At 39.9% G+C, this 12,782-nt stretch overlaps 1 protein-coding gene across 1 annotated transcript; it reads right to left on the reverse strand.

Annotated features, from left to right (window-relative positions):
• Positions 1 to 938: 938 nt before the first annotated feature.
• EIF2S1 (eukaryotic translation initiation factor 2 subunit alpha) lies at positions 939 to 11,670 on the reverse strand. The gene is made up of 8 exons (XM_017829755.1): positions 11,584 to 11,670; positions 9,518 to 9,759; positions 7,920 to 7,999; positions 7,328 to 7,479; positions 4,712 to 4,818; positions 2,855 to 2,952; positions 2,046 to 2,189; positions 939 to 1,761 (listed from the first exon to the last, which is right to left on the reverse strand). Exons 2-8 carry the CDS (start codon positions 9,756 to 9,758, stop codon positions 1,636 to 1,638), a joined length of 948 nt encoding a protein of 315 aa, XP_017685244.1. The 5' UTR covers position 9,759; positions 11,584 to 11,670; the 3' UTR covers positions 939 to 1,635.
• Between the last annotated feature and the right edge of the window lie 1,112 nt (positions 11,671 to 12,782).

Genomic DNA, 12,782 nt, shown 5'->3' on the forward strand with positions numbered 1-12,782 from the left:
TCCTTCCCTCCTTGGAGCACATGCGGCTGGTTTTTCAGTGCTTTTCTTTACAGCATTATTTTGCCATGCAGATCACATGGTGACAAAGTTTCAAAATACTTTGCTATTTAGTCTGAGTACCCACCTATTGTGTTTAATGGAAGTCAAATCACTATTTTAGTGAACGGGCACAGTTTGGAAGAGCTGTTCAAACAGGAAATTTACATTATCACAACAAGGCTGTCATACACAGCAGCTGAAAAGACAATTTGAGAAAATAACCATTAAAAAAATATTTGTTACTTCATTCTGTGATGGCACATTCAAGTATTTTCTCACATTCTGCAAAGACTGAAAGTTATTTGACCTTCTTGGCTTTGCATTACTGTTAAGAGTTGGGTACACGCGAACTTCCCTGATACCCCAGCATGGATTGGAATATATACGTCCTTTGGGAATGCCTTTTGTTACCAACACCACAGAGCAATTATATCGTTTGCACTGTGGCAGTATTAAAAATTCCTATTTAAGGCTCAAAGCCTAATTTTTCATGCATTTTCCTCTAGCAGCACAAAATATTAAGAAAAAAAGGAGATGGGTAATATGCAACATGACGATAAAAAAAAAATATACGAACACATTTAAAAATTTAGCAATTTGGAAAGGTTACTTAAACAAGCCCAACACTTCCACCTCAATTACCACTGACAAGGAAAACAGGATTTTTTTTTTAATTCCAATTTAGAAAGCATATCTTGTTTCTCTTCTTCAGAGAAGATAAACAGGTTGTTTCTAGAGTGAACAGCTCAGTCCAGTATAAATGGGATTTAGGGTAGGCAGAACTGAAGGTCGTGCAGCAGTGAGGTCACAAGACAGTGCTGCCCATTTTGAAGTATCAGTAAGTTCATTAAAGTTCCTGCTATATTCAGCTATAGGATCAAAGTGCAAGTTTATGTAACTTTTCATTTATTAGCTATGTTTATTGGAATGATAACAAGCTATTTTCAAACTTTTCAAGTTCTCAGTCCACAAATGCAGATGATGAACAAAGGAAATGCTCATTTAAACAAGTCTGCATCAACAAACTTGCAAGACTAACGTTTTGTTCCACTCATTCTTGGCTTGATTTAAAGCAAAAAGACCTTTCAATGTTAAAAGGGAGTCACTCACTGATTATACTGTTCCAGGTTTTATATTCATACCACTCTAGGTCATGTGACAAAAGAGGAGAAAAACTGCCAAAACCTTGGAGTTACATAGCCCAGAAATTTATTGAATATTTGCTGAAATACATTTTGAATAGAACTGTTCAGCTTGCTTGTTTTTGCTGCTCCCATGACAGATCATTAACAGATGCACTGAGCTGTAATCACCAATTAGGAATTTTTATGTATGTAAGTGTTAAGCATGGGATTGCAAACTCCTTCTGGACAGATCTGTGACTAGGAACCTTCCTTTCAAAGGATTCTATTTGTGTAAGTTTTTGCATCAAAGGTTATTTAGAAGAGCCTTTTACATTTTGGTCTTTTTAAAACAGTAAAACACTTCAAGTATTTGCATTTGAAGTTTTCAATACTGTAAAACATTTAGTCCAGAGTGTTTGCAATGGGGTTTCTAATTTTTCATGTGGTCTCTCTTCTAAGTATTCCAGAACATTTAGTCTTCAGTTTTGGCTTCCATTTCCTCGGCATCATCATCCCCATCCACTTCAGCATTTTCCCTCTCCAATCTTTCCAACTGCCTTGCAAGCTCAGTCTCATCTGTGTCAGTAACCACCTTAGGCTGAAAAAAACCAAACCAAAACACGTGGTAAACAGTCAAAGAAACAACATATGTATTTGTAGACTCTGATTCCACATAAAAAGCAAGAGATAAAATATATCCTGAAGTCATACAACAAAACTCAGACAGTTAGAATTTTTGGCCATTTGTTTATTTAAGGAACATGGAAGTTCAGGTTTGTTTTTTTCTTTAATACCTTTTTGCTACAATTTCTTGTAGAGTTACTGATCTTGCTCTACTTTACAAGGAAAAAAATTGTATTTTAGAATGTAATTTGTTCTCACCTCCATCTGCACATTAAAGACTCCTCTCTTCTCCTCAATTTTTTCTTTAATTACAGCCATGGCTTGATTCAGAACAGACAGTCCTTCAGTTCTCTCCAGTGTTGTAGTAGTCATCACATAACGAGGAGGGGCTATCAGATTAATCTATCATGTTGTAGGGATTGGAGGAAAAAAGCAAACTCAGTAACAAAGCCAAAAATGATATGTTGATATGTCTATTTAGATAATACAATTAAAGGTGTTACAACACATACTATTTCTTATTACGACTGAATAAGTAATTTTTTTTCTTTTGTTATAAGAAACTACTGTAAGAATTTTCAAAGAAGGGAGTACTTTCAAGTTTTTTTAAAAACACTTATTCAGTAATACACTTAATATCCTCAAATTGTTGGGGGAAGAAAAACCAGGCCTGGCTACAGTAGCCATTCCATCAATGGTCAAATATAAGTGGAGCAAAGTTTCCTTTTCTTATACAATCTTATACCTGAAAATAAAATGCATTGCTCCCTGCTTAAGGCTGCATAAAAGGAATAGGAGGTATGTAGTGTGCCAATACTAGACTTCAACAAATTGAACAGAATAAATAGTTTCTGGAACTTTGAAAGCCACTGCACAGTTATAGGAACAACTGTCAGCAGATAGCTGAAAGGAAGTGTGTTACAGACCTGCTACAGAAGAACTGGAAAGCAGGCACATGGCTCCCCATGTTCACTTAGGTGATTGAGACAAGAGCAGTTGCATGCTACTGGTACCTGAGGGCAGCAGAAAACTTTGCTTTTGATTCCATTATTAAGACTGGCACTTACTTTAATGGGCATGTTCTCCGTGGAACAGTTCAAGCCTGCTCTCAAAGCTTCTTTTACTGCATCTATGCCTTCATAACCATAACAGGCCACCTCAATATCTAGGACAGAGAAATACAAATAATGAAACTTTAAGGTTACCAAAAACTGTAAAATCTTTAAAGCTTTTTGACTTTAAATCTTTTTAGCAACCAGTGTTTATCCACAATGAGAGCCTCAGTAGCTCCCAAATCTGAGGAAGGTATTACACTTCCTTGATTCGTAAGTTGAGGTAAAGGTTTTCATAAATTCTTCAGACATATAACATTTTATATTGTGCTTTGAAAAGCCAGGATACAAAATTATACACCCACATTCAGTCACTTCTCATCCAATAAATTCAACAGGAATGATTATGCATTTCACATGGAGAGACAAAGATACAAAAGCAATAAATACCAGAGAAAATGAAAGATCAAGAAAAGTGAAACTTGAAAAGGAACACAAATTCCATGCACAAGTTTATGGAATTCTCTCAGCAACTACAACAGAGGCAGAGAGGCATCACTCAAGGAGTATTAAAATTTCTTTTTAAAAGGTAAGTTATATTAACATACAGTTACAATGATAACTGGCTACAGCTTTTTGGAGATGTTTGGAAATTTGTATCTGTAATACCATGATCAGTGTAAAGACAAAGATTTCTTTACCTATGTAACAATGGTACAAGACTAAGCTACAAAGAAGTTGGTCTCAGTTCCAGGTGACTCACAGCAACCTGCTAATTCTCAGCTATCAGAAACAAGTTCACAGAGGTGCATTCCAATCAGCCTTAGGATGAGAACAGAAGCCAATGGCAAATTTCTACACTTGTCTTGATGACAAAATGAACAGTGACTTAGACCATCAGAACAAAATAGGTACCACGAAGGAAGTAAGAACACACGCTCATCAAGTAACTTTATTTTCAAAACTAATGAAGTGCTATTCATGTTAGCAATTTCATTCTTCAGGGCAGTCAAATCCTACTTACATTTTTGAAGCCTGTGTTAAGTCCTGGCAGCCTAAAGTAATAGGGAATTTTTCATGACCTTACTTTTTGTACTCTCTTCTTGACTTCAGTGTCATGGATAAGCTTATCTTTTCTCTCCACAGTAATCAACAAGTGTTAATGCTCTTCAATATATCCTTGCAGAGCAGAGGCGATTTCACAATCTGGGTAAAAATATGACTCTGATACACTGACTATCTGTTTAACAGCAAGTGGCTGTTCAGCCAGATTATTTACAGTTTTGAAGTATGTCTTCCTAAGTAATGCAGTCCTGTGCTTTTTCTGCCCATACTGAATTATTAAGAGACACAATTAGCTCATACGCTTTGTGAATACATCAGAGGTGTGCTAGGCTTGAGCTGATACATTCTGCTGAATGATTTGCAATCAACCAGCTAGAAATACCATTTTCATATGTCCATGGACAAGTGGCTAAAATATATGGTGTAGCTGTGCTGACAGAGATCAATCATCCTGTCAGGGAATCAATTAATTTAAAACTCTGAATAACAAAAAAGAATATTGTAGATGCAGCAATAACTATAAAATATTTAAGTTCATTGTGTGCCAATGCAATATGTCATGACTACCACTTTGTGTCCCAAGGAATCCACAGTTCTGGAGGAAAAATAAAAGCCAAACCACCTTGTACTTTGGGGTAGAACCCACAGAGACATTTTGAAAGCAATCCTTGATTAAGGTGTCTTAATTCTGAACAGTTCCACTCAAATATCAGCATTACAAACCACTAGTTTTAACTGGATTTATAGTTTGCGACAAGATACACTAAGTGTCAAGATGTGTTCAATGAGCATCTGGGAAGAACTCACCAGCTCGGATTTTGACTGCTTGTGGTGTCAGACGTCTGTTAATATTGTCAATCAATACACGTCTCTCTTCCTCTGTCAGATCCAGGCTATCCAGGATTGCAGGGTCTCTGAGCCAAGCAAAGCAATGTTACAGAAGTTATACTGGAGTGGAATATAACACAACATTAACTTCAGGGACTATTTCTATATTCTTGCAAATAATCCTAGATATCTGCTAGGCAAACAAAACAGGGACGTTTCTAAAGAGCTCATTGAAACACTGGAAGAAAATAAATACACCTATTTTCAAAATATTTTCTATCGGCAAACAAAGCAGATAAGTACCTTATTCAATCTCTTCCTGGAAGGAATCATCTGAATGATTTTTAAGTTTTTTAAAAGCAAAGGAATGACATCTGTCCACCTCCATTTGTATATGATACATGAAATGAGACAAGTATCTATTGATACTCGATATTTAAGTTTCCTCCAATACGAAGATAAACCCATATCACATGAAAGCGAATCCATGATAAATTTGGGGGTTTGAATTATTTTAATGTTTCAAACACAAGATTTTTGTCATTCTACAAAATAACCTATACTCATTCCATGTTATTCTGTACTCCTTTTTAACAGTAACTGGATCAGACAGATACTTATCTGCTGGCTACATTCTTGGCTAAAGAAAGGATAAAGGATCTTTAAATTGCAAGCTAATAGTTTAAAATTCAGAGATCAGAAAAGCAAACTCCTCTTCTGTTCACAAATACAAATTAGCAGTTCTTGTTTGAAGAAGTGGTGTCAATTTTCTATTGCTGTATTAAACTTATCCCAAATATATCTGAAACTGAGAACATAACCAAAAAACTCCTCACAAAAACCGTTCCTGTTCTGCAGAGACAAGAGTGGCAGTTTTCTGAAAAAAATACCAGACCACCTACAATATTACCAGCAGGCAAACATGAAACAAAACGGCCCAAAAACCAGATGCAGTAATGGAGATTGGTCTCTGCTGCTAATACATCATCATCTTTCATGTTTTTGTATACTCAATAGAGATAGTAGAAGGGCCAAACAAGCAAACAGAATCAAAAAATATGACAGGTTTAACACATCAAAATACGAACCTGTATGGCAGAAGTGATTTATGTGACATACAAATTCTGCTTTATTTACAAACGATCCTGTTAAATCTTCAAGTTACTTTCATAAGCTCTTGGTAGGCTTTCACCAAATAGGTCCCCAGTGTTTAATTTTTTACTAAATCAGAAGGTAAATATACTTTCCAATTTTTGCTGTCTAAAACCCCAAAACACTAATCCTCATGAAAGGAACAGTAAGTCAAATTCTTAGAGGGAACACTAAACCTCATGCAGCACTTCAGCAAGAAGGCACCAATATCCACATTTTTCTGCTCTATTGTTATATGTTTATGTAGGAGCACAACATGAACAAATAAAAATTGCAGTCCATTGTCAGAAATCTTAAAGCATTATCGATGGAAAGATGTTTTGAGAACAGACAGCTTCAGAAGTTTGTGCTCCAAACTGAATAGCAAATGAGCAACAAAAGGCCTGTGCTCAGGAATTTTCCTGAGTACAAGAAAACCTAAAACAGCCAGTGTAACTATAGGGTGGTTATTTTTCTTCTGGTATACAGGTGTTTAACTAAGTACTTATCAGGTAAGAGTTATCTGAAATTCCTTTTACAGCACTGTATCCAGATTTGCCCTTTACCGATGAATTTGTTCTCATCAGAAAATTATTATTATATGAAACAAAACACAGTCTAAACGAGGACATAAGCTGCCTCTTCCTCCAAAACACAGAGATGGTTTTAAGCTATTTAAAAATACCATCAAGTGCCCTCCTACTTCCTAAAGTCAACACAATTTCTGAAACTTTTATTACTGCCATCTAGCGTTCAACTCCAATCCACGTGGCATAAAAGAGTAAAACTAAAAATGTTTATTAAGAAATCTAGTTTTGGATTGGCAATTTCACAACAGATTCTTTAGAGGGAAACCAAATACTTTAATTTTGAAAGAAAATTACAATATCAGACTATTAAAAATATAAAAGCAATCTATCTCAGTATATATTTCCTTAGCATCACAATTTTCATCTCTTTCTGTTAAAATTTCCATTTCTAAGTTCATGATCCCATTCTTTAAGTTTGGAAGTGTAGAGAAGTAACAAGCCAGTTTGTTGCATTTAAAAAAAGAAATTGGCACTCTTCCACTGCACAGGCAGTGGAAGAGTGACAATCAGCCCTGAGCAGAAATATCTTCAGACACAGAGCTAGATATTTCTGATAAAATCTGCTTGGGACAGACAAATTCTGACAGACAAACCAAAATCAATGCTTTTTCCTGTTAGAACTGTCACAGACTCATCTGTAGCAATAAAAATCAGGAATTTGAAAAAAATCAATAAGACAGAGAAACCTACAATAAGCAACTGGAAGACTGATAAAAAAATTTACTAGATTTACTTGATCAGTATAATCGCAATACTGACTCTGAGAAAGGAACCCAAACAAAACAACCCAAAAGAATGTAATGATAGTTCTATTTCAGGAAACACTTCTCTGCAATTTGAAATAAGCCCCTAGAAGTATAAAAGGTGTCCTTACGAGACTGCATGCTTGAATGCATCATAAGCACCATATCCCGGTCTTTTGTACTTGTCATCAAATACCCAGGCAGTTCTCTGGAACAGACTCTCAAGCTGCTCATCCTTAGTGTACTCCAAGACCTCAGCGACATGGCGAAGGATGCTGTAAACCTGGAACGCGGGAGTGTTACAAAAACCAAAACGAATACTGAAAACAGACAAAAATTTCTGCTCAGAAGTGCTAAGACCATACAGCAGTAAGGATGGAAGACTAAAACTATGTGTGTGCCTTTTCAATAAATAGTTGCCACAGTGTGCTAAACCAGCCTATACTTCTGGGTTTAAATAAAATCATTTAAATATACCCCTTTACATCATAAATTTTCAACCGACACCTTTCTTGATCTATTCATTAATTAAGAAGCAGTTTACCAAAGAACTCATGGACAGATGAACTGCTTATATATCCTTGCACGGATAAATGAAAATTAGAGTATGCCTAATACACAAGAACAACACTTTATTTTCATATTATCTTACGTCTGTGCATTTTGGTCATTCAAGAAAGAAGCTGGAAATACACAGTGCCTGAATACAGACACGCAACTTACAGTCTTTGATTTTGTGAATTTGTCTTCACATTTGATTGCCTCCTCTGGAGATACTCTTCTTTTGGACAAGTCAATATAACCTATTGAGGAAGATGATTTTGAAAGTGTCAGACATAGTGCAAATTAAGTCTGACTGCTTCAGGAGAAACTCATAAACACTCTGGCTCAGGATTTGCCCCTTGCCTACACTATCCCTATATGTTGCTACAGAAAGTAACAAGACCAAATCTCAATGGATTTGAACTAATTGTGACCCAAATTAGCATATAAAATTTTCCTTTCAACTGCAAATACTTAAAATAGCAAATACTTTGTACGGTGTTTCTTTAAATTACTGCCTTAAATGTTTTCTCTGCAGATTTTGAACAAATTTTCATAATATCTCAGCAATTTGTGATCCGTTTGTATGTTGCTGTACACAGTTTGGGAAAAAAACCATAGCAGCATACAAAGAAGCAAGTTTAATGCATATTTTTGCAGTGTTCAATGCAATTTCAGTCAAGGCTGGCACTCCACCTGTTTAGCTTTGAATGGTTTCCTAATAAAATAGGCTTGGCCTGAAATTCGGACTCTAATTTCTTGGATACCCTTTTGGGAGAAATGCCCATGTAAAAAGTTCTTTTGAACCACCTCTTCTAAATTTGAAAGGGCCTTCACTTATTTCTCACAAATTATAGGTTCCTCCATGTATTCAATAAAAGACCACTAGATGAGTTCCAGATGTGTTTCTCTGTTAGTATGAGAATAAAATTAACTTGTAAAAGGAAGTATTCTTTCATTAGAGATGCCGGGAAACTTATTTCACTTCAGATCTATCTGAAATAAGTTTATGTTTGTCTTTCTTTCTTCTCTGCTTTTCCTTATCCTGTCATTTATTACTGAATTTCAGAGTTAACTGCAGTTTCAGAAGTATTCTAGAAAAGCCTATTACTTGAGAAACATCACACCAACAGTAACACTTCTAGGAGATGTGCTCAGTCTTTATTATTTCTTTATACCTGGATATAGATTTTAGAGATTGCATGGAACAGTATTATCAAAATCCAACATCTTCTAAATAGAAAATATATTTAAAAATTTTTTCAAAGATTCAAACGTTTGAAAGATAGGAAGAGACAAAGCTGCTTGTACAATATCAGCTTGCACCCTACAGAGGTAATGTGGCACAATAATTACATACTTGTCATCTATTTTATTGACAAGGTTTGAGACTTGTTAACGAACAGCACAGACTGCGAACACTAAATGCTTAAAAATGTAGATTTTTATCTCCACAGCATATGATCCTTCTCTTTGGTTAAGACTTGAAGACATCAAAAGAAAATTCCACTTCACTTTGGTTCATTTACTGAGCTGGTGAGGACCCACTTGAGCAAATCTTTACTGACATGAATCACTTTCATTAAGCCAACTCCCAACGAACATAGAGGATCAGAAGAATGATCATAGGTATCAGATGGCACAGTGATGGTCTATTTTGCTTACGTGCCCTAAGAATAAGTAGCCCTGATAAAACCCACAAATACCTAAACCACTTAGTTTATCTGCATTTCTCTCTATGAATTCAATCTTGATATACCCACAATATCCCCAAATACCTTTCTCTTTGTCAACCCTGATGACCACAACACATTCATTCCTCCCGATGCGGATGAGTTTGTTAATGGAACGAATACGTCTCCTGGACAGCTCACTGAGGAGGATCATGCCTTCAATGTTGTTGTACTCCAGCAGGCTGACGTAGGCGCCCATTTCAGCAATGGAGCGGACGTTGACCATCACTACATCTTCCACCTCTGGAAATTTATGTTGGTAGAATCTACAGCTTAGTCCCGGCATTCTGGAATATTCAAGCACAAACCCCAAAGATTTTATTTCACAGCACATCACTGCCTTCTCCTACAAACATGGCAACAAATCACCAAGGACAGGGGAGGACAGAGAACAACACCGACACAAAAGATTGCAAATTAGGATAAGGCTTGTGCTCAGGTTTTAATAGAAATTACATAATAAATTAACTAGTATTTTAAGCAGTATTACCACGATCATTTGCTAAGATGCCAAATTTTTTGCACTAAAGTAGAAAAAGCTTGCTACCCAGACCTCATTATCCACTTCAACTGTTGTACTACCTAAACACAGCACGCTGGAGAGGCTTCAAGTGATGGAAAGGTGGCACTTGCACTCATCTAAATTCACAAGGTTGTGTAACATTTTCAATTGGCTTGTAAGAGCAGGAGGACATGGGAGAGAAGAAGCCTGCAGCGCTCATGAAGGTTTTTGGGTGCACATAATAAGACAGCATGTGAGGCTAAGAAAATAAGAGGCAGAGGGAAGTTTCTGTAGTACTGAGGAGGAGCAGACTCCAGAGGATGACTTTCTACACTCAGCATAAGATGTTTGGGATAATCCTGTAAGACCTGCTCCAGAGGCCAACTGTCAGCAAAGAAAACAAAGGCATTAATCAGAACAGAACTAGCCTAGCCTGAATGAAGTACTAAAAAAACAAAAAAAAAGCACCCCACCAACACACTGCAAGTCAGGAGGGAAGAAAAAAACTGCCAAAAATACATGAAAAAAACCGGATTCCTTCATTATACATTCAAAAAAAAAGTGCAAAAACAACACTTCATAACCAAGTAGTGGTAAGAAGAAATGCTTAAACTGCTTCACTTTTCTGATGATGAATCCACATGCTTTTAAACTTCTAATGAGGTTAGTTCAATTTCTTTTATCTCTGCCTTGAAGTTTCACACAGAAAATTTTCTACAGCAGTAGGAGCTGTTGTAGTCAGAAGGTTTGTTGTAGTCACCATTTTGAAGTTTTAGTCCTGATCTTTACAGCAGTACCAATGCTTTCTAGCTATACAAAAGTTTAAAAACAGAGTAGGATGGTAAGGTCATACACTACATACAGATGGCCACAAAATTCAGAACACTGTCCACTCTTATTTCCATTCTTAACTTTTAGAAAAGTGAAATACAGACTGGCAAAGGATTATAAAAACACTCCTCTAAAGGTTTTGTATAACTTTATATAATGGGAAGTTGAATATGGAACTCCAATGGTACAAATAAAAACTTTCCAGTTCTCTTCTCTAGTCCCCTCAGTGCAGCTCTGCTCAATCCTACAGGTACTTATAGGATGCATAAGGAAGCTGCGCTGCAAGGAACAACCCCAGGCCACAACGAGAGCAGACAAACACCGCCCTACACACACAGCACTCTCCACAGTCACAGTCACTCCTCTCTCCACAGGCACAAGGTTTTTATTTTGGCCTTCTGTGGAAGATTCCCAGGAACAGCACTGCGCCCACCGCGCCGGAAATCATCTTTCCTCGAAACCGGACACGCCTCGGCCGAGGCTTCGGCCCTGGCGGCCGAGCCACCCCTGCGGGAACGGAGCCAGCCCTGCCCAGCGCCGCCGACTCGGGCGCTGCCCCACGGCCGCCGCACCGGAGAGGGGGCCGGCAGTGCCCACCGCCGGCACGGCGCGGGCGGGAGGCGAGGGACACGCGGCCCCGCCGGCTGCAGGGCTCGCGGGCGCGGTGCCGGTCCCGTCCCGCAGGGCTCTGAACTGCGCGGGTCCCGTCCCGTCCCCGCCCGGGCGGTGCCGCGGTGCGGCGCGGGCGGTGCCCGTGTGCGGTGCCCGCGGGCGGTACCTGTGACTGCGCCCCGGGGGGTCCCGCGCTGGCCCCGCTCCTGCCGCCGCGTGCACCCGCACCCCGCCGCACCACTGCGCAAGCGCCGCCGCCGGGGCCACGGCGCAGAGCCGGAACGGGCCGAGCGCCGTCGAGCGCCCCCGCGCGGTGGGCGGAGCGGGGGACTCAGCCAATCGCTCCCCCTCCTCGTCGTTCCCGGGGGACACGTGACGGCCGGCGGCGCGCGCGGGACCGCGCGGGCATCCGGGTTTGCTGCCCTGCGCACGGGGGCGGGGTCGCGTCACGTGACGGCGGCGGCGACACCGGAGCGGCCCCAGCGGCGACAGCCGTGACAGCCGGACCGGGCTCCGCCGCCGTCATGTCGGGCAAGGACCGCATCGAAATCTTCCCCTCGCGGATGTGAGTGTCCGCCGGGACGGGCCGGGATAGCGCCGAGCGGGAGGCGGCGGGGGCGCGGGGCCGGGCCTGGGGCAGCGCCGGGGCCCGGGGCGGCTCGCGGGGCTCTCAGGGCTTCTCTTCCCGGCGGGGCTCGGCGCTGGCCGTCGTTCCACCCGTTGTGTGCCCGCTTCCCCCGCGGTGCTGTGACCGAGCACTCGGAGGCCGCCCTTAGTTCTCTCCTTCAGGTTCTGTTTTTAGGCTCCACATCAGCTCTGTCAACCCTCAGAGGGCCGTGGAGGGGTCCGGCACAAACATGCCGGGTGTGGTATTTAAAATCATGCCATTACGCAAACCTGACTTAAAAAAGAACATTTTGTAAAATGTGTGGGTAAAGGGAAAATGGACAAATCGAGCCATAGCTTCCCTTAACTTTGCAACAGACGATACTGCTGTGCAAGAGGTTGGCCATAAAGCGTTAAAAAAGAAGGAAGTAAAATGCTCAAAGTGTAGTGGACAGTCAGGTAATTTTCCAGATCCTGACAGCAGACTATTTGTCATTAGATCATATGTCTCCTGACAAGGCTTACAAAGCTGCCAACATTGGAACAAACACAGTTGAACAAAATTGCTGTTTTAATAATGCTGTTCAGTTTCTCTTTAGAACCCTCCAGGACAGAAAGACTTTGCTTTAACATGAAAGGCTGTTTCAAATCTTGCATAAAAAGTGGGTTGTTGCCTGCATGTAATCTTTATAAAAACATGCCTTGCAGGACAGAAAACCTCAAATGTAGAATAATAACTATTCCCCCGAGTGTGAGCTC

Source organism: Lepidothrix coronata, unplaced genomic scaffold, assembly GCF_001604755.1.
Source record: "Lepidothrix coronata isolate B3197 unplaced genomic scaffold, Lepidothrix_coronata-1.0 Scaffold168, whole genome shotgun sequence".
Lineage (NCBI taxonomy): Eukaryota > Metazoa > Chordata > Aves > Passeriformes > Pipridae > Lepidothrix > Lepidothrix coronata.